The sequence below is a fragment of the Hyla sarda genome, chromosome 3 (assembly GCF_029499605.1).
Source record: "Hyla sarda isolate aHylSar1 chromosome 3, aHylSar1.hap1, whole genome shotgun sequence".
Lineage (NCBI taxonomy): Eukaryota > Metazoa > Chordata > Amphibia > Anura > Hylidae > Hyla > Hyla sarda.
Genome location: NC_079191.1, coordinates 150,733,721 through 150,758,678, shown reverse-complemented (window position 1 = coordinate 150,758,678; position 24,958 = coordinate 150,733,721). Strand labels below are relative to the sequence as shown.

At 41.6% G+C, this 24,958-nt stretch overlaps 1 protein-coding gene across 3 annotated transcripts in view; it reads right to left on the bottom strand.

Annotated features, from left to right (window-relative positions):
- KCNMB2 (potassium calcium-activated channel subfamily M regulatory beta subunit 2) overlaps positions 1 to 24,958 on the bottom strand; it is a 697,235-nt gene that overhangs the window by 34,377 nt on the left and 637,900 nt on the right. For all 3 annotated transcript variants that reach the window (XM_056565221.1, XM_056565220.1, XM_056565219.1), the window contains one exon: positions 10,995 to 11,190. In XM_056565221.1, the coding sequence (XP_056421196.1) occupies positions 10,995 to 11,190 (196 nt within the window). The remainder of the gene's footprint in view (positions 1 to 10,994; positions 11,191 to 24,958) is intronic.

Genomic DNA, 24,958 nt, shown 5'->3' with positions numbered 1-24,958 from the left:
TCCTGTCTGATAGTACTCCTCTGTGCTCTCTCCTGTCTGATAGTACTCCTCTGTGCTCTCTCCTGTCTGATAGTACTCCTCTGCGTTCTCTCCTGTCTGATAGTACTCTTTTGTACTCTCTCCTGTCTGACAGAACGCCTCTGTGCTCTCTCATATCTGATAGTACTCCTCTGTGCTCTTTCCTATCTGATAGGACTCATCTGTGCTCTCTCCTGTCTGATAGGACTCCTCCGTGCTCTCTCCTGTCTGATAGTACTCTTCTGTACTATCTCCTGTCTGATAGGAATCCTCTGGGCTCTCTCCTATCTGATAGGACTCCTCTGTACTATCTCCTGTCTGATATGACTCCTCTGTGCTCTCTCCTGTCTGATAGTACTTCTCAGAGCTCTCTCCTGTCTGATAGTACTCCTCTGTGTCCTTTCCTATTTGATAGTACTCCTCTGTGCTCTCTCCTGTCTGATAGCACTCCTCTGTGCTCTTTCCTGTCTGATAGCACTCCTCTGTGCTCTCTCCTGTCTGATAGCACTGCTCTGTGTTCTCTCCTTTCTGATAGGACTCCTCTGTGCTCTCTCCTGTCTGATAGTACTCCCCTGTGCTCTTTCCTGTCGGTTAGTACTCCTCTGTCCTCTCTCCTGTCTGATAGGACTCCTCTGTGCTCTCTCCTGTCTGAAAGTACTACTCTGTGCTCTCTCCTGTCTGATAGGACACCTCTGTGCTCTCTCCTATCTGATATTACTCCTCTGTGCTCTCTCCTATCTGATAGAACTCCTCTGTGTTCTCTCCTTTTTGATAGTACTCCTCTGTACTATCTCCTGTCTGATAGACTCCTCTGTACTCTCTCCTGTCTGATAGTACTCCTCTGTGCTCTCTCCTGTCTGATAGTACTCCTCTGTACTATGTCCTGTCTGATAGGACTCCTCTGTGCTCTCTCCTGTCTGATAGTACTCATCTGTTCTCTCTCCTATCTGACAGTACTCCTCTGTGTTCTCTCCTGTCTGATAGTACTCTTCTGTACTATCTCCTTTCTGATAGGAATTCTCTGGGCTCTCTCCTATCTGATAGGACTCCTCTGTATTATCTCCTGTCTGATATGACTCCTCTGTGCTCTCTCCTGTCTGATAGTACTCCTCTGTGTTCTCTCCTGTCTGATAGTACTCATCTGTACTCTCTCCTGTCTGATAGTATTCCTCTGTGTTCTCTCCTGTCTGATAGTACTCCTCTGTGCTCTCTCCTGTCTGATAGTACTCCTCTGTGCTCTCTCCTGTCTGATAGTACTCCTCTGTGCACTCTCCTGTCTGATAGTACTCCTCTGTGTTCTCTCCTGTCTGATAGTACTCTTTTGTACTCTCTCCTGTCTGACAGAATGCCTCTGTGTTCTCTCTTATCTGATAGTACTCCTCTGTGCTCTCTCCTATCTGATAGGACTCATCTGTGCTCTCTCCTGTCTGATAGGACTCCTCTGTGCTCTCTCCTGTCTGATAGGACTCCTCTGTGCTCTCTCCTGTCTGATAGGACTCCTCTGTGCTCTCTTCTGTCTGATAGTACTCCTCTGTGCTCTCTCCTATCTGATAGTACTCCTCTGTGCTCTCTCCTGTCTGATAGGACACCTCTGTGCTCTCTCCTATCTGATATTACTCCTCTGTGCTTTCTCCTATCTGATAGAACTCCTCTGTGTTCTCTCCTTTTTGATAGTACTCCTCTGTACTATCTCCTGTCTGATAGGACTCCTCTGTACTCTCTCCTGTCTGATAGTACTCCTCTGTGCTCTCTCCTGTCTGATAGTACTCCTCTGTACTATGTCCTGTCTGATAGGACTCCTCTGTGCTCTCTCCTGTCTGATAGTACTCATCTGTTCTCTCTCCTATCTGACAGTACTCCTCTGTGTTCTCTCCTGTCTGATAGTACTCTTCTGTACTATCTCCTGTCTGATAGGAATCCTCTGGGCTCTCTCCTATCTGATAGGAATCCTCTGTACTATCTCCTGTCTGATACGACTCCTCTGTGCTCTCTCCTGTCTGATAGTACTTCTCAGAGCTCTCTCCTGTCTGATAGTACTCCTCTGTGCTCTTTCCTATCTGATAGTACTCCCCTGTGCTCTCTCCTGTCTGATAGTACTCCTCTGTGCTCTCTCCTTTCTGATAGTACTCCTCTGTGCTCTCTCCTGTCTGATAGCACTCCTCTGTGCTCTTTCCTGTCTGATAGCACTCCTCTGTGCTCTCTCCTGTCTGATAGCACTACTCTGTGTTCTCTCCTTTCTGATAGGACTCCTCTGTGCTCTCTCCTGTCTGATAGTACTCCCCTGTGCTCTTTCCTGTCGGTTAGTACTCCTCTGTCCTCTCTCCTGTCTGATAGGACTCCTCTGTGCTCTCTCCTGTCTGAAAGTACTACTCTGTGCTCTCTCCTGTCTGATAGTCCTCCTCTATCTCTCTCCTGTCTGATAATACTCCTCTGTGCTCTCTCCTGTCTGATAGGACACCTCTGTGCTCTCTCCTATCTGACATTACTCCTCTGTGCTCGCTCCTATCTGATAGTACTCCTCTGTGTTCTCTCCTTTCTGATAGTACTCCTCTGTACTATTTCCTGTCTGATAGGACTCCTCTGTACTCTCACCTGTCTGATAGTACTACTCTGTGCTCTCTCCTGTCTGATAGTACTCCTCTGTACTATGTCCTGTCTGATAGGACTTCTCTGTGCTCTCTCCTGTCTGATAGTACTCATCTGTTCTCTCTCCTATCTGAGAGTACTCCTCTGTGTTCTCTCCTGTCTGATAGTACTCTTCTGTACTATCTCCTTTCTGATAGGAATTCTCTGGGCTCTCTCCTATCTGATACGGCTCCTCTGTATTATCTCCTGTCTGATATGACTCCTCTGTGCTCTCTCCTGTCTGATAGTACTCCTCTGTGTTCTCTCCTGTCTGATAGTACTCATCTGTACTATCTCCTGTCTGATAGTATTCCTCTGTGTTCTCTCCTGTCTGATAGTACTCCTCTGTGCTCTCTCCTGTCTGATAGTACTCCTCTGTGCTTTCTCCTGTCTGATAGTACTCCTCTGTGCTCTCTCCTGTCTGATAGTACTCCTCTGTATTCTCTCCTGTCTGATAGTACTCTTTTGTACTCTCTCCTGTCTGACAGAACGCCTCTGTGCTCTCTCATATGTGATAGTACTCCTCTGTGCTCTCTCCTATCTGATAGGACTCATCTGTGCTCTCTCCTGTCTGATAGGACTCCTCCGTGCTCTCTCCTGTCTGATAGTACTCTTCTGTACTATCTCCTGTCTGATAGGAATCCTCTGGGCTCTCTCCTATCTGATAGGACTCCTCTGTACTATCTCCTGTCTGATATGACTCCTCTGTGCTCTCTCCTGTCTGATAGTACTTCTCAGAGCTCTCTCCTGTCTGATAGTACTCCTCTGTGTCCTTTCCTATTTGATAGTACTCCTCTGTGCTCTCTCCTGTCTGATAGCACTCCTCTGTGCTCTTTCCTGTCTGATAGCACTCCTCTGTGCTCTCTCCTGTCTGATAGCACTGCTCTGTGTTCTCTCCTTTCTGATAGGACTCCTCTGTGCTCTCTCCTGTCTGATAGTACTCCCCTGTGCTCTTTCCTGTCGGTTAGTACTCCTCTGTCCTCTCTCCTGTCTGATAGGACTCCTCTGTGCTCTCTCCTGTCTGAAAGTACTACTCTGTGCTCTCTCCTGTCTGATAGGACACCTCTGTGCTCTCTCCTATCTGATATTACTCCTCTGTGCTCTCTCCTATCTGATAGAACTCCTCTGTGTTCTCTCCTTTTTGATAGTACTCCTCTGTACTATCTCCTGTCTGATAGGACTCCTCTGTACTCTCTCCTGTCTGATAGTAATCCTCTGTGCTCTCTCCTGTCTGATAGTACTCCTCTGTACTATGTCCTGTCTGATAGGACTCCTCTGTGCTCTCTCCTGTCTGATAGTACTCATCTGTTCTCTCTCCTATCTGACAGTACTCCTCTGTGTTCTCTCCTGTCTGATAGTACTCTTCTGTACTATCTCCTTTCTGATAGGAATTCTCTGGGCTCTCTCCTATCTGATAGGACTCCTCTGTATTATCTCCTGTCTGATATGACTCCTCTGTGCTCTCTCCTGTCTGATAGTACTCCTCTGTGTTCTCTCCTGTCTGATAGTACTCATCTGTACTATCTCCTGTCTGATAGTATTCCTCTGTGTTCTCTCCTGTCTGATAGTACTCCTCTGTGCTCTCTCCTGTCTGATAGTACTCCTCTGTGCTCTCTCCTGTCTGATAGTACTCCTCTGTGCACTCTCCTGTCTGATAGTACTCCTCTGTGTTCTCTCCTGTCTGATAGTACTCTTTTGTACTCTCTCCTGTCTGACAGAATGCATCTGTGCTCTCTCACATCTGATAGTACTCCTCTGTGCTCTCTCCTATCTGATAGGACTCATCTGTGCTCTAACCTGTCTGATAGGACTCCTCTGTGCTCTCTCCTGTCTGATAGGACTCCTCTGTGCTCTCTCCTGTCTGATAGGACTCCTCTGTGCTCTCTTCTGTCTGATAGTACTCCTCTGTGCTCTCTCCTGTCTGATAGTACTCCTCTGTGCTCTCTCCTGTCTGATAGCGCTCCAATGTGCTCTCTCCTGTCTGATATGACTCCTCTGTGCTCTCTTCTGTCTGATAGGACTCCTCTGTTCTCTCTCCTGTCTGATAGGACTCCCCTGTGCTCTCTCCTTTCTGATAGGACTCCTTTGCGTTCTCTCCTGTCTGATAGCACTCCTCTGTGTTCTCTCCTGTCGAATAGTACTCCTCTGTACTCTTTTCTATCTGATAGAACTCCTATGTGCTCTCTCCTATCTGATAGTACTCCTCAGTGCTCTCTTCTGTCTGATAGGGCTTCTCTGTGCTCTCTCCTGTCTGATAGGGCTCCTCTGTGCTCTCTCCTCTCTGATAGGACTCCTCTGTGCTCTCTCCTGTCTAAGGGGACTCCTTTGTGTTCTCTCCTGTCTGATAGCACTCCTCTGTGCTCTCTCCTTTCTGATAGCACTCCTCTGTGCTCTCTCCTTTCTGATAGAACTCCTCTGTGTTCTCTCCTGTCTGATAGCACTCCTCTGTACTCTTTCCTATCTGATAGAAGTCCTATGTGTTCTATCCTATCTGATAGGGCTTCTCTGTGCTCTCTCCTGTCTGATAGGGCTCCTCTGTGCTCTCTCCTGTCTGATAGTACTCCTCTGTGCTCTCTCCTGTCTGATAGTACTCCTCTGTTCTCTCTCCTGTCTGATAGTACTCCTCTGTGCTCTCTACCTGTCTGATCATACTCCTCTGTGCTCTCTCCTGTCTGGAAGCACTCCTCTGTGTTCTCTTCTGTCTGACAGGACTCCTCTATGCTCTCTCCTCTCTGATTGGATTCCTCTGTGCTCTCCCCTGTCTGATAGACTTCTCGGTTCTCTCTCCTTTCTGATAGAACTCTTCTTTGCTCTTTCCGGTCCTATCAGACAGGAGAGAGCACAGAGGAGTGCTAGCCCACCCTTAGTTACTGGACTCGTCCATGCCTGTGCTTCAGCTTGAACAAAGTCATGGTTTTATTAGCTATGATTTCTATAAAAAGTAATAAAAAATTTATTTTGAACTATATTAGAAAGGTTAATGTTTTGCCAAGATGTACAACATATAAAATGTTTTTCTATCCGATAGTGCCCATTTAAGAGGATCTGTCAAGAAGAATTTCCGTAAATCCCTAAATCCAGATGTGTTCACACTTTGTCATTAGGGGGTACTGAGTGCAGAACAATGGGGGGAAAGGGCACAATATTACAAATTATTTTAAAAAAAAGTGAAAGGGACTAAAAAATTAGTGTGCATGAAAAAAGACATCTCAAATATTTTTTCTTCTCTGCTATGTAGTCTGTGAGCAAATTAATGCCAAACTGTATCTCAGTATAACTTTCTGCATATGTGCTTGCCTTGAGTCAGCTATCTGATTTAAATCAATATTATGATCTAAATCAATATTTACAACAATATGCATTGTACGCATAAACAATTAAAATATGCACATGCAGTCATTTTACATGGTGATTTGCTACACAATGGGGCAGATCTACAATTACAAATACATGAGAAATATGTCACATTTAGCATTAATGCTTTGCACCACATTTACTATGTGGATAGTACACTTCATACACTGTATCCAACAATGATGCGTTGCTTTAAGGGATACTCCGGTGGAAAACAATTTTTTTTAAATGAACTGGTGCCAGAAAGTTAAACAGATTTGTAAATTATTTCTAATGAAAATCCCAGTCCTTCCCGTACTTATCAGCTGTTGTATACTACAGAGGAAGCTCCTTTTCTTTTCAAATTTCTCTTCTGTCTGACCACAGTGCTCTCTGCTGAAACCACTGTCCATGTCAGGAACTGTCCAGAGCAGGATAGGGTTGCTATGGGGATTTGCTCCTTCTCTGGACAGTTCCTTACATGGACAGAGTGTTAGCAGAGAGCATTGTGGCCAGAAATAAAGGAAATTAAAAAAGAAAATAACTTCCTGTGGAGCATACAGCAACTGATAAGTACTGGAAGGATTATTATTTCTAAATAGAAGTAATTTACAAATCTGTTTAAAAGGGTACTCCGCTGCTCAGCGTTTGGAACAAACTGTTCCGAACACTGGAGCCAGCACCGGGAGCTTGTGACATCATAGCCCCGCCCCATCATGACATTACGCCCTGCCCCCTCAATGCAAGTCTATGGGAGGGGACGTGACAGCTCCAAGCGCCAGCTCCAGCATTTGGAACAGTTTGTTCCAAATGCTGAGCAGCGGAGTATCCCTTTAACTTTCTAGTATCAGATGATTTTAAAAAAATGTTTTCCACCAGAGTACCCCTTTTAATGGTAAAGGTGGCATGATGTAGCTGGAAGGAAAATGGCCTTAATAGATGGTATAAAGTTGGACAAAAGTGTCTAAAGAAGCATCAAATTTGTCAGCCAGCCTCAGTCACTTTGATAAACTTGGCTCAGACTGTCTAGTCTAAGTTTGTACTACGTAAGTATTACACAGCATTGCCTCACTATGTCCAAGACAATTCTGAACAATTCCTGAGCACAGAACAGTAAGTGTTATCATGAAGATATAGGAGTATGCAACAAAGAAAAACAGGCATCCTGCACTCACCGTCCAGAAGCTGAAATATTGGCTCCCATCTCGGGCTGTTCAATCCGGCAAGGAAGACATGAGTGGCGTGGAGTGTTGCCTCTGAGCGCCCCTCGCCACTCATGTCTTCCTTGCCGGATTGAACAGCCCGAGATGGGAGCCGATATTTCAGCTTCTGGACGGTGAGTGCAGGACACCTGTTTTTCTTTGTTGCATACTTGTATTTACTGGGTTTCCCATTGTCCTAGCACCTTCGCCAGCTGATTGGATCTGGGTAGTTGCCCGAGTGGTCGTACTTGTCCATCTCGTGAAGCTGTATACACAGGTACCGGTGCCACTATTCTTTAATTCTTTATTTTGAAGATATAGGAGAAGAACAGCTATAAGCATCAGCCATGTAACAAGCACTGATAAGTCAGATATTAATAACAGCTTTCAGATTTGTCATGCACAATGTAATGCCTTATGTATATTTCTTCTGGTAGATACTCCTAAGATACATCTGAGAAGTGTTCACTAAATCCTGATATTTAAACAGTTGTATAAATATATCCTTCTTAGTTATAGTCTTATATATAAAAGATTGCCAACAGAATATTTGGCATCAATTATCTCTGCCTGTTTGGATGCATAAAAGAAGTCAACTATTTTGGCACATAATGATAGGGAATTGTAGATGAGATTTAGTGTTCAGTAAACACCAGACTGCTTTCACAGATCACTGCTCCACTTGTAGTTTCTATAGAGTTCATTGGCCCTACGGATTTTATAAAATGCTATTTTCTATTCTGGGTTGTCAGTGCCGTCAGGATTCACTGAGCACAGCTGCATGACTCGGGAGTGTAACAATGCAAGGAAAAGGTAGAGTGGAAACAGACAACAGATTAAGGATTAAAGGATTGCATCAAAAGATGCTTAAAGGGGTACTCCACCCCTAGACATCTTATTCCCTAGCCAAAGGATAGGGGATAAGATGTCTGATCACGGGGGTCCCGCCACTGGGGACCCCTGCAATATCGGCTGTGGCACCCCAGACATCCGTTGTATGGAGCGAACTTCGCTCCATGCTTGATGACTAGCGATGCTGGGTGGAGGCTCGTGACATTACAATGCAATACGGGCATCATGCCCCCTCCCGTAAACTTGCATTGAGGGGGCATGGCCGTGAAGCCACAAGCTCTAAACGAACGCCGGGTGCAGCAGAGAGATCGCGGAGGCCCCGAAACTGTCCGGAGTAGGAGAAAATCCCCATAGCAAACTTCTCCTGCTTTGAATAGTTCCTGACATGGGCAGAGGTGTCAGCAGAGTGAACTGTGGTCAGACAGAAAATAACAACTCAACTTCCTCTCTAGTATTCAGAAGCTGATAAGTACTGGAAGGATTAAGATTTTTTTTTTTAAATAAGTAATTTACAAATCTGTTTAACTTTAACTTTTGTTTGTTTTTTTAATCCCACTGGAGTTCCCCTTTAACACAGATACAGCTGTTCATCTCAAACATTATACCAATCATAAAAAAAAAATAAAAAAATAAAAGAGCAAAAAAGAAACAAACTAAACTAAAGCAACAGTTACAAGTCAAATGGCATCTGTAAGTCTCTTCATGTATATACTTTCAATATAAACTAGTGCTATCCATGGTGCTGAAAGTCATTAATTTCTTAACAGTATATGGGGCTATATATTTTTTTAAATGCACAGTAACACCTTAAACAAATTATCATGTTAATAAGTGGGTGCTGATGGATAATCCCTGTTCAGTGCATTATGCAGTTTTTCACATAGGAGATAGTGCGGCACTGCGTGAGTGTGCTGGATTAGGAATGGCAGTTGGGAGTTGGTGTAGCTGTAATGCCTCAGGTGGTGCTCAGATAATATAAGCAAAGTTCATGATATCCGTGAAGAGAAATGAAAATATCGGCACTCACCAGTGTGGCTGCAGGGTCTTCTTTATTGAGACATACTCACATGCGGGGTACAGAAGAGAGGGGAGTGGGGGGACAAGTGGTGGCGACCGAGCTCGAGTTTCGCACACTTGGTCGCCACCACTTGTCCCCCCACTCCCCTCTCTTCTGTACACCGCATGTGAGTATGTCTCAATAAAGAAGACCCTGCAGCCACACTGGTGAGTGCCGATATTTTCATTTCTCTTCACGGATAGCATTATGCAGTTTATTGGTAACAAGGTTTTTGGCTATGGGGTTGACTATATTTTTAGACAGTTGTGATAGTTTCTAGTTTTTTTTGCACTGATTAGCTGCATAAGTTGTGTTGTTTAAATATGAATATTGAAAGGGAATTTTTAAGTGGGCATCACAATAGCTACCATAGAAATACATTGTTATCAAATGAATGATAATGTTATTGAGATAATACAATTTACCCTGTTTCAGAATAATACATAAATGTTAGTTTCTATTGCAGAGTTACACACGATCCTGGTAAGTTGTAGTTGTTTATGGCAAAGGTTAAATTTAAATTTTAATGTTTTAATGCAAATCAGTTGCATTATGGCTTTCAAAACATTAAAATTGTGTCATTTTTGCAGACTGCATTGGGGAAGCATCTTATTTGGTTTGGTCTGCAAGTGCTCATCAAAATGTTTCATAAAGAAAGTCTCTACCCATTTAGGATTTATAGTGGTTCCCATTCAGACAGTCTCAATACATAATTGTATTAAATTGATGTCATTCTAAATTCACTCTGTAAAGGTCACCTGGATGTTTGCTGCTTTAAAACACCCTTTAAAAACATAAACATAATTCCCTGAAGAAAGAAAAATGTATTATTAGAGTCATTATCATAAGTCATTAATGTGGGAGACTTACAAGAAATCTGTGGAAATTGCACCAGAAAGGTAGAGTATAGTCCTTTGTGGGAATTGTCTAAGATGTCAAGGGTGTCTTACTGGGGTCAAGTTCTGGGCAAAAAAGTGTTGGAACTCACCCAAGATTGCCACTCAAGGGCTGGTCCTGCAGGACTCCTGCTAATGGAAACGGCGTTCCTGCTGTGGAAAAAGTGCAGGGACTTAGTTCCCATACGTTCCTGCATGACTCCTGCTAATGGAAATGGCGTTCCTGCTGTGGAAAAAGTGCAGGGACTTAGTTCCCATGCGTTCCTGCAGGACTTGAGCTCTGGTGTCTTACCAAATGTATCAGTCTGCATACACCATTTTGATAACTTTGGTACAATTTCTTCTTCGGTAACCCTCAAACTGCTTTTACTAAGAAAATAAAATTGTTATCCATGTAATATTTGGTAATTTCCTCAGAAAAGTTTGGTGAATGGGGAGTTAAAATATTACTGTCAAATAAATAAATAACAATAATAATAATAATAAAAAAATTATAATTTGACGTGTCATAAAGGCATGTCCATAGGGTCAACCAGTTGGGTTCTGGGTACTGAGAGTTCCATTGACAGGTAGGGGAGAGCTCAACTGAGTGCTTCTCCCAGCTGATTCTAGCTATCAGTAGGGGTCTCAGCACTAAGACCCTGGCCATTCAAAAGTTTTGACCTGTCTCTATGACATGTGAAAAGTTGTTTTTATTATAGTAATACTTTTTGTACTCTATAATACTGTATAAATGCTGAAATCTGTTTACTGCATTGTCGGCCTCCATGCCAATCATAACAAGCAAAATAGACTGCTGCTGTGTACTGGAAAACATCTGACCAAATTCCATGTATTCCCAGCATCTGAAAATGTATATATAACCTCAATATCAAGGAGACCATGTGTTCACATGACAGCAGATTTGTTGTCATTTTCAAGCATATCAAAGTACGGAAAATACCACAGAAAATAAGTAGAAAAAAGTATCCACGCAGAAATATTGATTCGTGGCCTTCATGAATTTCCTACCTCAGAATTGACTTTCATTGTCTCTTCATTATGGTACAGGAGAACTTTTTGTCCTGAAGATGTCAGGTTTACATAGACCTGCAGGCAGGGATACTGAGAAATTTTCCAGCAGTCTGGACCACAACTAAAAGAGCAGTTGAAGGTTTCTGTTATAGAGGCATTCAGTAATGTGCACTGGGTCTCTTCTGTCCATACACTGAGGGAGATATAGAAGAAAAAAAAAAGAAAGTCACAGTCTGGATGCCACATGGATACTACATTCCTCATTAGAATACTGACCTTATCAGAGGTAATGACACTTAGAATGTCCATAAATATTATTGCTAAAGTCACCATGACTGACAAACATAGCTAAATATTCAGATGAAAAATAAGTGCACATTAGGACATCTAGTCCTTGGATGCCTCTGTTACCTGAGATGAGAAAAGCTTGTATTAAATATAATAGAAGAGACCAGGACCAGTTGGTCTTAGATTTTATGCAATCCAAAAATTGAAGTTGAAGGTAGATAAAAATGATTTAAAAATGAGAAAAACAAGGGTACTCAGTCCTCAGCAAACTAACCCAAAATGAGGTAATATAATGGATGGTTAAAAAATTTGGAAAAAATGCAAGTTTCCAAATCTAAATAGAATGTATTATATGCATTAAATCAATACAGCAAATATATAAATAATATATATAAATCAGCCGCAGGGCCCTACGGCTGTGTATGTTATAAAATATATATACCTGGAGAGTAATAAGTATGTAATATTATAAACAAATTGTATAAAAAAATAACAACATGAGAATATGAAATTGACTAGGACTGTAATAAAGTATATATGGCACAAAACCTGCAAATAAAAGTTGCAGATCCTAAGTCCTATTATCACAAAGTAACAGTTCCCAATTGTTTCATGAAGTTGTTGCCAATCCTATAGCCAATCCTGTAGATGGATAAACTGTAACAAATCCTAGTAGAAAAAATGAATCTTGTATGACTCAATCTTGAATAGTAAATGGCTGCAAGCCAAGTTCCATATGAGGAGCACCAGAAATAGGGTTAACATATTAGGTTATCGCAATAGGAGCCTGGCAGTCCGGCTGTTGGCGTTTGCCAGTAAGCGATTCCTGAAAATGAAAGTCACAGGCACTAAGTGCCACTCACCAACTCCACGCAAGTCCCAAGGGTCCCGGGGATGTTAGTTTCTTGCTCCAGCTGGAAGCGGCGAAAGCACCGGCAAGTGCGATCGCTCGCTACCGCAAGCTCTCGGCGTGTGACGTGGATTGTGGGTGGTCACGTGACGCAAATTTCAGTCGGCTGGTCAGATGGATTTTTTTTACTTGCTCAGGCTCCGTAAAGTAATTTTTGGTTGAGATGGTATAGACGCCCTGCTGTCTCCACACAGGTAAATGGATTGCTGGAATTTAACCAGTTTAGGGCAGGGGATCATGCTAGTCTGGAATATCCGATTATCTGGCAACTTGGATTTGGATCTGAATCCGATGCTGTGAGATTATGTCCAATGTGTTAACAAGGTTTCTCAGAGTTTGAAATGATGTGAAGAAAAAATAATAAATAATAATTAAAGTAAGTTGCTACTGACCACTGAGGAAGGGTTTTTTGAACGGCTTATGTTCTGCTATACACCCCGAAACACGTTTGGTATTTCTAAACCTATTCAGACCGATGCATATGCGGTTTTAACCCTGGAGAGACGTTTTATTTATTATTTTTTTACTTTTATTATTATTTATAATTTTTTCTTCACATCATTTCAAACTCTGGGAAACCTTGTTAACACATTGGACTTAACTCACATCATCGGATTCAGATCCAAATCCAAATTGCCAGATTATCGGATATTTTCCCGGACTGTCAGGATCTGCTGAACTGGTTAAATTCCAGCAATCCATTTACCTGTGTGGAGACAGCATGTCGTCTATAGCATCTCAACCCAAAGTTACTTTATGGAGCCTGCGCAAGTAAAAGAATCCATCTGTCCAGCCGACTGAACTTTGCGTCACGTGACCACCCACAATCCACGTCACACGCCGAGAGCTCGCTCTAGCTAGCGATCGCACTTGCCGATGCTTTCGATGCTTCTAGCTGGAGCAAGAAGCTAGCATCCCCGTGACCCTTGGGACTTGCGTGGAGTGGGTGAGTGGCACTTAGTGCCTGTGACTTTCATTTTCAGGAATCGCTTACCAGCAAATGCCAACAGCCGGACTTCCAGGCTCCTAATGCGATAACCTAATGTTTATCCATCTACAGGATTGGCAACAACTTCGTGAAACAATTGGGAACTGTTACTTTGTGATAGTAGGACTTGATCTACAACTTTTTTTTGCAAGTTTTCTGCCATATATAGTGGGGATCAAAATTTTGGGTACCCCAGGTAAACATTTGTATTAATGTGCATAAAGAAGCCAAGAAAAGATGGAAAAATCTCCAAAAGACATCAAATTACAGATTAGACATTCTTATAATATGTCAACAAAAGTTAGATTTTATTTCCATCATTTAAACTTTCAAAATAACAGAAAACAAAAAAAATGGTGTCTGCAAAAGCTCTGGCACCCTGCAGAATTTATAGCATCCACTTCCCCCTTTGCAAAGCTGAGACCTGCCAGTATCATGGTTTGTTCTCAATCATCATCTGGGAAGACCAGGTGATGTCAATCTCAAAGGTTTTAAATGCCCAGACTCATCTGACCTTGTCCCAACAATCAGCCCCATGGGTTCTTCTAGGCAGTTGTCTAGAAATCTGAAACTGAAAATAGTTGACGCTCACAAAGCTGGAGAAGGCTATAAGAAGATAGAAAAATGTTTTCAGATGTCAATATCCTCTGTTCGGAATGTAATTAAGAAATGGCAGTCATCAGGAACAGTGGAAGTTAAAGCAAGATCTGGAAGACCAAGAAAAATATTAGACAGAACAGCTTGCAGGATTGTGAGAAAAACAATTCAAAACCCACGTTTGACTGCACAATCCCTCCAGAAAGATCTGGCAGACACTGGAGTTGTGGTACACTATTCCACTATAAAGAGATACTTGTACAAATATGGTCTTCATGGAAGAGTCATCAGAAGAAAACCTCTTCTACGTCCTCACCACAAAAATCAGTGTTTGAACTTTGCAAATGAACATATAGACAAGCCTGATGCATAAATAAATAAAATATAACTTTTGTTGACATATTATAAGAATGTCTAATCTGTAATTTGATGCCTTTTGGAGATTTTTCCATCTTTCCTTGGCTTCTTTATGCACATTAATTGAAAATTTTACCTGGGGTGCCCAAACTTTTGATCCCCACTGTATATATTTTTTTTATATTTCATATTCTCATGTTATTATTTTTTTTATACAATATGTTTATAATATTATATACTTATTTCTCTCCAGGTATATATATATGTTAAAAATGTATGCAAAAATTATAGCTAATAGGCTGAACGATGTACTTCCTTCCTTAATTAAAAACGATCAAGTAGGCTTTATTAAGATGAGGCAGACGGTGGATGGCACCAGATGATTTATCGATTTGTTTTACCATGTGGAGTCCTGTCGGATGCCTTCTTTGCTGCTGACGCTGGATGCGGAGAAGGTGTTCGACAGAATAAACTGGTGTTACCTGGACTATGTCCTCTCTAAATTTGGTTTGGTTGGAAATATCAAAATTGCTGTGCTGGCTTTATATACCCAACCTTCTGCCCCTGTGTTCACATCTGGGTTTCTCTCCAAATCCTTTACCATCACTAATGGAACTCGACAGGGCAGCCCTCTCTCCCCGCTAATTTTCGCATTGGCGATGGAACCCTTGGCTGAGAGGATTAGAACGAACCCCAAGATTTCTGGCATAGATATAGGAGATTAAAATCATCGCATTGGGCTCTTTGCAGATGATGTCCTTATTATTTGCAGAGACCCTCTGGTCTCTTTACCTAGTATAATAGAGGATTTTAATTCCTTTAGTGATATCTCCTATTATAAAATTAATAATAATAAATCTCAATCCTTGGACTAGGGCTCCCTCACACACCATTCAAATTAGTGTTGCTCGCGAATATTCGCAATGCGAATTTTATTCGCGAATATCGCATATTCGCGAATATAGCACTATATATTCGTAATTACGAATATTCGTTTTTTATTTTTCACAGTACACATCACAGTGATCATCCCTCTCTGCTTTCAGCTTGTGTGGTGTAAAGAAGGCTCTAATACTACTGTGTGAGACTGGCGTGCAAATTTGCGCTTATGCTAATTTTTGTATATGCTAATTTTCGCATATGTTAATTTTCGCATATGTGCATTTTCGCATTTGCGAAAATAAAACGAGAATATTACAAATATGCGAATTTAGCGAATGTATGATGAATATTCCTCCATATATTTACACGCATATTCGCGAATTTGAATATGGCCTATGCCGCTCAACACTAATTCAAATTATTAAATCTCGCTTCCCTTTCCCTTGGGCTAAAGACTCAATCACATATTTAGGAATACAACTCACTTACCCGTGTCGCAACCTCTTTGATGCAAATTATTCTACTTTATTAAAAAATATGAAAAATAGTGTTGCAAATCTTCCAGCTGCGGGGGTCTCATGGTTGGGGAGAGTGGCGGACATCAAAATGATGATTTCAGCAAAAATATTATACACGTTTAGAAATGTCCCAATCCAACTTCTTTACCATTATTTAAGAAAGCTCCAATCCCTCCTAATGCAGTTTATATGGGCTAAAAGAAGACCTAGAATCCAAATTAATTCCTTTTTCCACCTATTGCAGAGGCAGGTATTGGTTGCCCATCAATTTTATCACAACAGGAGGCTCCTAATATAATGCATATCTTTCTCTTTATAAACTCTCAGCAGCGAAACAGTTAATACAGTGAAAAAGAAAAAAGCTTAGAACGCATCCAAACATGACTAGACAGGTAGCCAATCACTGAAGACCCTAGTCCATAAATTGCTCGTCTGTGAGGTAATCTTCCTCTTTCTCGCTGCTCTCAGCTAAAGATACGTATTGCATTTATTGCTTATTGTTATATTATCATTGTTACCGACTCTGTGATATATATATATACCTCATTATACATATTTATAGCATTTTTCTTTAAGTCACCTTCACCATATCCATTACCAGTGACTGTTACTTAATTTACTGTTAACACTTTCCTTATAGTTCAACCCTACTCATTCATCTTACATTCCCCCTCCCCCCCCTCCTCCAGATAATAATTCATTATCTCCACTGTATCCCTTTATTATTACGGTCCCTCATACCTAAATACAGTTTATCTGAACTCCGAGACTCTGCCGCTCTGACCCGTTGACAGCTATGCTTCCTTATCAGCGTTTGTAATCCCGGCTGTCGCGAGATCTCGCTCCCACTCAGTGAACGGAGTCTCCTCACACAACTGCCAGCATTCTTATCAGCTGTTCGCGCTCAACTGTTCCTGTCAGAATTTCCTCACAGCTATCTGTACTACACCCTGCCTCCATTTACACCTCCACCGAAGGCTCCCTTAAATTCTTATACTGCCAACTAGTAGTTATTAACAAGAGACTACCTTATTTGAATTAACTCCATCATTACCATATTCCTAACTTTACTATAGACTTCCACCTAACATATTATATTCACTCTGCTCCGCTCTATATTATAATGGAAAATACCTCACCCACCAATATGGAGGTTAACCCTTTGGAGACAGATAATTTTGACCCTAGGACACAAGACCGTATTCAGTCTATGGTGGACATGTCCATATCTAAATCAATTAATACAGCAATGTCATCTGCTATATCAGTACTTAATGATACAGTTGCCAGGTCCATTTCGTTGGTTATGGCACATAATAAACCAAATATTTTCTCTACACCCTCAGATCAATATTGGTCTGCAGAGGAATCTACTGCTCAATTAGCAATGAGTCATAAGCAAGCCGGTAAACGCTTAAAGAAACAAAAATTCTGTTCGGACGACCGTAAAACCCGTAAACATAAACCAATACCTGAAACCAGGGTAGGTCAGGCCCATTATAGCATGCCACCTACTTCCAGTGGCCCTGAATTCTGTGCTACTAGTTCACAGACCAGACCCTCTGTCCGAGAGGAAGCGTCTAATATTCGGACTCAGACAGCCCATAAAAGGGCGAAACCGGGCGTATATTTGACCCACCATGATTCAGATTCATATTCTGATATTTCCGATGATGACCTATCTATTGAGATGGAAGATATTGGGTCTGAAGAAGGAGAAATTGTTGACCCTCCTGCTGTTGAGACTTCAACAGAAAAAACCACTCCAATTATTTTGTACACTCAGGGTAACCCTTACTTTGAGCCTGACTCCATTGCACACCCAAGATCCTCAGATTGGGTACCTCATCCACAGATTGCCAAGTATCTAACCTCAAAGGTTAAAAAAGCACTTGACAGATCCGCTCGTAATAAATTACGTGCAGAGTGCCCAAGGCCTTCTCTCCCAGACCTAGCAGCAGTAACCCCCGAACTGGACCCAGTTTTAGTGAAATATATATTAAAGACGGGTAAAAACCCTAAAAAAGGACTTGATCGTTCCCTCAAAAGCGTTCAAGATAAATACTTGGACATTTTAGGCCCCCTCTCTAAGATCTTTGATATATCAGAACAATCAATGGCATCAGGACAACCAATGGACGCCTCCATTATTCATGGCTGGGTCCAAAGGGCCATATGTTTCTTCGGTAACGGTAATGCTGCAATGACCGCTGAAAGGCGAAGGACAATTCTGATGAAACTGGACCCCCAGTTAACTAATTTAGCTACTGCAGAATTTGGACCTTCTACCGAAGGTCTCTTATTTGGTGACGGATTTGTCAAAGAAATAGGAAAATTTGTAGGAATATTTACTTCTTTGGATAAGGCCCAAAATTCGCTAAGAAAGGTCTTCCAGAGTAGAGTTTTTGGCAGGGCTGGAAAAGGGAGGAGCCGTTTTTCCAGCCGCTCAGCAACATCCAGAGGATACTTCAAAGGCTCCTACAACCAGGAAAGACCACAGAATCCCACCTCTACTTATCAAGCATCGCCCTTCTTCCCATCCCGAGCCAGACCTTGGAGGGCAAGAGGAAACAGAGGATTTCCCAGATCCAGACCTTCCTCAGGTGAGTCCAATTCCCCTATTTTCTTCCCTCCTTCCTCTCGGGGGAAGACTCCAACATTTTTCCCAAGCTTGGGCTTCAATAACCTCAGACTCATGGGTACTGAACACAATATCAGGTTACATGATAGAATTCATTTCCCCCCCAATTCAAATCTCTCCACCCCATCCCATTCATTTCTCCACCCAAGACAAAGATCTCATCAATCAGGAATTGATGGATTTATCTTCAAAGAATGCCATCATTCAAGTACCCCTTCAATCCCCAGGCTTCCTCAGCAACATCTTTCTAGTAAAAAAGAAAGATGGGGGATACAGACCTGTAATCAATTTACGATATCTCAACAACTTCGTAGTATACCACCATTTCAAAATGGAGGGTATTCATCTCCTAAGAGACCTCCTTCTCCTAAACGATTGGCTAGTAAAAGTGGATCTGAAAGATGCCTATCTTACAGTCCCTATTCATCCATCTCACCAACTTTACCTGCAATTCCTATGGCAAAATCAGAAATGGCAATTTACCTGCCTCCCATTCGGCCTCTCATCGGCCCCCTGGTGCTTCACCAAAATCTTGAAGCCAATAATATCTCTACTGAGGAGCAGAGGTGTTCGTCTTATCATCTACTTAGACGACATCCTCATCATGGCTCAATCAAAAATTCTGATCCAACGACATCTTCAATGGACATTATCCCTTCTAACCAACTTGGGATTTTCTATCAATCTCAAGAAATCAGTATTGACCCCGTCAAGGGAAGTAGAATTTCTAGGATTTTCCATCAACACTCAGACAACCATGCTGAGTTTACCCTCCAAGAAATTACAATTGATCAGAAAAGAAATTCGTTCTACTCTGAACAAAGATCTAATATCCCTAAAAAGCATCGCTCGTATTGTGGGTCTTTTATCTGCGTCCATACAAGCAATTTTCCCAGCCCCCTTACATTACAGGGCTCTTCAACGCCTCAAGATTCAGCATCTGAGGGAAGGCCTTGCCTATTCGGACTTCATACCCCTATCGATAGAGGCCAGGGAGGTGGCTTGGCCATATCCAGACCTGGAACGGCAAAGCAATCTTCAATTGCAACCCAGATCTGATCATAGAGTCAGACGCCAGTCTTGTAGGCTGGGGAGCTCGTTGCGGATCCCTTTCTACGGGAGGAAAATGGTCAGAACAAGAAGGTTCCCTTCACATAAATGCATTGGAATTATTAGCAGGTTTCTTCGCCATCAAGAGCTTTGCAAAATTCAGATCGCATTGCTGCATTTTACTTCGCTTGGACAATATATCAGCAGTCCAATACATAAACAAGTTAGGAGGTACCACTTCGAAAATTCTCTCAGATATTACAATCAATATCTGGAACTTCTGTTTCGACAGGAATATTATCTTGAAGGCAGAATACTTACCTGGCCTATCCAACGATGTGGCAGACTGGAACTCCCGCTACCTATCAGACCACAGCGACTGGACACTAGATCCTGCCATTTTCTCATCAATAAATTCCCATTGGGGTCCTCTATACATGGACCTATTTGCCTCTCGACTGAATTGCCAATTACCTCTGTTCTTCAGTTGGCGTCCGGACCCAGAAGCTCTAGGAGTAGATGCATTCCTACAGATTTGGCCGGAAACGACACTCTACGCCTTCCCTCCATTTGCCTTGATTCCAAGAGTGTTATCTCAAGTCATCTATCAGAAATCCACAATAGTCTTGATAATTCCCCATTGGCCATCCCAATCTTGGTTCCCCCAGATTCTATCTCTCCTCATAGACTTCCCACTCCTCCTTCCCAATCATCCATCCATTCTCCTAGATCCTTCAGGGAATCAACACCCTCTTGTTCTTTCTGGAGGCCTCAACCTGGTAGCTTGCCTCGTATCGAATCAACAACCCCTAATATTGAAATTTCGCAATCAGCTAAAGACATATTATCCGAAGCCTGGGCTCCGGGCACCAGAAAGGCTTACAGATCAGCCTGGCAATTTTTGGTTCATTGGTGCTCTCAACGACACCTGGATCCCTATAACTCATCTATCTCAAATATCCTAAATTATTTATATGAAGCCTTCGACTCTGGCAAAGCCTATAGGACTATTAATTTATATAGATCTGCCATCTCCTCAGAACATAACCTCATTAATTCACTCCCCATCGGTAAACATCCTCTCATATGTAGATTACTCAAAGGCATTCGATTTAAAAGACCCCCTCTTCCTAGATATCGCTCTACCTGGGACGTATCCCTTATCCTCAATTTATTCTCTTCTTGGGAAGACAATGACTCACTTTCATTAAAATTCCTCTCTTATAAACTAACAGTTCTCCTCTGCTTAATCTCAATCAAAAGAGTATCCGATGTTAAGGCTCTGGACATATCTTCCAGATCCTTTACACCTCAAGGAGTTACCTTCAGGATTTCACGCCGTACAAAAACCAATATTCAATCAGTTTTCTATCCGACTTTTCTTCAACATCCCAAATTATGCCTTGTCAGATGTCTTAAATCTTATGAATCCAAGACCTTTTCTCTCAGATCCCCTAATAACTCTCAACTTCTCATTTCTTTCCGAAAACCACACCTTCCTGTATCCTCTCCCACCTTAGCTAGATGGGTCAGACACACCATGTCTCTTGCAGGTATTGACACTTCCCAATTCGGTGCCCACTCCTTAAGAAGTGCCATGTCCACAAAAACTATCCAAACAGGTGGCTCACTTAATGATCTCCTGAAGGCCGCAGATTGGTCTTCAGAATCTACTTTCAAAGCCTTTTATTTTAGACCAGAATCTCACATATCTATGTCAGTGTTGTAATCAATTGTATAGCTTTAAACTTGCATTATATTAGGAGCCTCCTGTTGTGATAAAATTTGAGATTTTCCTAGTTATTATGACGGAAAATATGGATTTTATAAACAACAGGAGGCGAGTAATATCCCTCCCTAATTCCCTACCCTATTATCACTCTTTTTGTTTTATTTCAGCTTACTGATGGAATCCACAAAGCTTCACTTTCATAGATTTGAGTCTAATTCTTCTACATCCCGTTCCTACTGTTCCGAATACCTATTGAGAAGTCATCATAGTGTTCGAAGTCTTCAATTTCTACTTATGAACTTTGGTTTATCTTCATGCATCGAGAAAGAGGAAGATTACCTCACAGACGAGCAATTTATGGACTAGGGTCTTCAGTGATTGGCTACCTGTCTAGTCATGTTTGGATGCGTTCTAAGCTTTTTTCTTTTTCACTGTATTAACTGTTTCGCTGCTGAGAGTTTATAAAGAGAAAGATATGCATTATATTACTCGCCTCCTGTTGTTTATAAAATCCATATTTTCCGTCATAATAACTAGGAAAATCTCAAATTGTACATTATTACAGGGCCATCCATATGGAGCAACTTAAAAGCTTATGGATATACGATACCACTAAACTTTGGGTAGTGATGGAAACCTCGCTTTTGGGAAAATTACCCATCAGCCATATCCTCACTGCGGCCTATATTTTTAAATCTGAGTTCTCCTTCTCACACCCAACCCTGGGAGCCACGCTCCATTGCTGGAACCATTGTATTAAAAAACATAAATTATGCACTATTGACATACTCCATTCTCATATCCTAATCCTAATGTCCCATATCCCTGGATTTAACGTATTGGGTTGGGTGTCTAGGGGGTTAAATTATATTAATGATTTATGGGATAGAAACATTTGTGTTCCTTTTGAAACGCTGCATCAAAATTTTAGCATCCCTCATAAAGAATTTTACCGGTATCTACAAATATGCCACGCACTACTTTCTATTAAAGAGCCCTTAGATATGGTGGATTCAGAACTCATTAAATGACTAACTAACACTAACCAATTAGGACACAATGAGGGACATTTATCAATGTTTGCTTATGTATTCTTTTTTTTAGAAATTTTTACCTTACTTTTTTTTTGCTTATGTGTGACTTCTTTATCAACTGGTTTTAGCCTGTTGATAATTTTCTTTCACGTAAGCAATTTTTCCTTTTTTACTTTGGTAGTAGCTTTTTTTTGCTCCATGTTTGAGCTGGAGTAAATTAAGTAAATTTTTAACCCTGTTGCGACTTTTTTTTGCGCAGTTGCGACTGTCGCAGTTAATAAATACCTGACTACTCGTAGTCCTTTTTAAAATTATTACTACGTAGTTAATTTTTGGAAAACTTGTTTTCTCGCTTTCCAGTCAAAATGTTGCACGAACAATCGCGTAGTCGCAGTTGCGACAATTATAGTAAAGAAAACCTGACTAAACCTGTTGATAAATGTCCATAAATATCTCTTGGAGTAATAACTTCCTTCTCAAATCCACCTTATCAATTTCTACCCTATATAAAACTAAATGGGAAACTGATCTGAATAGCAATTTTACTTTCCATCAGTGGAATAAGGCTCATTCTATTTTACCTAAATTTTCTAAATGTATCAGTCATTTGGAAACGTCTAAAAAGTTGTTTTATAGGTGGTATCTAACTCCATCTCGTATGGCCCAATTCTCGTCCACCTCAGATATCTGCTGGAGATGCACATACTCTGGCACATTTATACACATATGGTGGGACTGCCCTAGGTTACTTGCCTTTTGGAAAAAATTAGGTAGATTCTTAGCCATTAATACAGATTCTACCTTTCTATCTAGATGGGATGTGTGGTTATCTAGCCAATACAACACAGTACAAATATAATACCACTCATGCTTCCCTGGTGATACGGACGATGCAACCTTGGATTCGGGTGAGTGCATTGACTTTGTTCATCTAGTTAATGTTTTTTATCTTATGACCTTGTATAATTATTGTCATAGAGATCTATGTAATTGTTACATCTGTACATCCCAAGAGGAAACATCCTACCTCTACTCACTACGTGCCTTTGGATGTATATAATGTGATATATGTATACATTATAAAATACACAGCCATAAAGCCCTGCAGCTGATTTATATATATTATTTATATATTTGCTGTCTTGATTTTATGCATATAATAAATTTCATTTAATTTGGAAACCTGCATTTTTTCCAAATTTTGCAACCATCCATCCATCATATTACCTAATTTTGGGTTAGTTTGCTGAGTACCCTCTTTTTTTCTAATTTTATTTATTTTTTGTTCTTTTGGGTGAGAGAATTTCTAAGTTAACCTCGCAATCTGTTTGCTGTGAGCTATGCATACCACTTTTTCTTCTTATTTAAAAATGAGTTGGTGCCATGCTGGAATTATGCAGAAAAAAGTCATGAACACTGTGAAATAGTAATAGTAGACCGGCATAGCAAGTGAAGAGATATATAATAGTCCAATCATTAAGCTTTATAGTACCTATATGTGATTTCCTGGTACGGGATATAGTCCCGTACAGTACTTAGGCCCTGTCAGTTTGAGTCCCTCTGTGTCCTAGGGGCCCTCCTGCAGTATATCCCCCATAATCATTTATAGTATGTATAGTGTTATGTGTGTATTGAATTAAGGACCTTTGAGTTGTCACATGATAATGTGTTCACATGATGTGTTTGTTACCCAGAGAGCACCAGCTAACCAGGTGACCTGCAGCTTAACCTATGGGCTTCTGGCTCAGCCCCCTTTATAAGAGGGGCAGCCATTACAATCTCTCTCTCTTCTACCACACCTCCTGCTGAGGAACAGTAAAGACCAGATGTCTCAAAGCTTGTGTCCAGCATATCTGGAGGCCTCAAGCCACCTACAGCCACATTCCAGTAAGTCATGTCAATGTCTGCTTTCACTATCTACAACCTAGTGCAGTCTAAAGTCAAGCCTAAAGTCAAGTCTATTTTAGTCTGTGTGGCTGAACTAAAGTCTATCAAAGTCACTACAAGTTCCAGCAAGCTGTGATGTACTTCTGTGTTACTGGCCACCTCTCTGGGATCCTGGCCTAGCTGTAAAGACTATTTCCATCTGTTTACCTCAGTAAAGCTACCGTTAACCCTTACCTGGTCTTGGACTATTATTGCCCTGTCTACCATTGGGTAAGCAGTGCTAACGTTCGGGTGGTTACCGGGAAAACCACACCCTGGCATCACAAACATTTAGGGGTTAATAACACCTTGCCCCTGGGCTACAACATCTGCCCCATCCACCATCGCTTTGCCACATATACTACTGAGATATTAAAATCCCATGTGCCCATGTTACAGAGAAACATGCAAACACAAAATACAATATGTAATAAGAATACCACATGCCGTGTTAAAGTGACCAATATAAGACTTGGAATGAGGTATCATCATACTCAGCCTGTCTACTTATGGGCTAGAAGATCCCATCAGATTGTCTGTAGTATAGGTACTATATAATTTACTACTGATACTACTTTATATTCCTTAAAGGGTACTCCGGGGCTGTAAATCCATAGCCCATCCGTTCCCTCTCATAAATCTATTTCATTGTCTAAATATGATTCATTAGCTATACAGTGGTCCCTCAACATACGATGGTAATTCGTTCCAAACGACCCGTCGTTTGTCGAATCCATCGTATGTTGAGGGATCCGTGCAATGTAAAGTATAGGAAGCTGTACTCACCTGTCCCCGCCGCTCCGGACCAGGTCCTCACCGCTCCCGATGCTGTCCCAGGGGCTCCCGATGCTGTCCCGCTGCTCCGGTGTCTTCTTCGCGATCCTCCGGCTTCTTCTGCATTTTCTGCAGGGTCCGGGCCTCGCTTTCTGGTGAAGTTATTACGCTGCTGCGCCGACGCGGTGTGCGTAGTGACGTAATAACGACGCCGGAAAGTGAGGCCCGGACCCTGGAGAAGATGCGCAAGACACCGGAGGATCT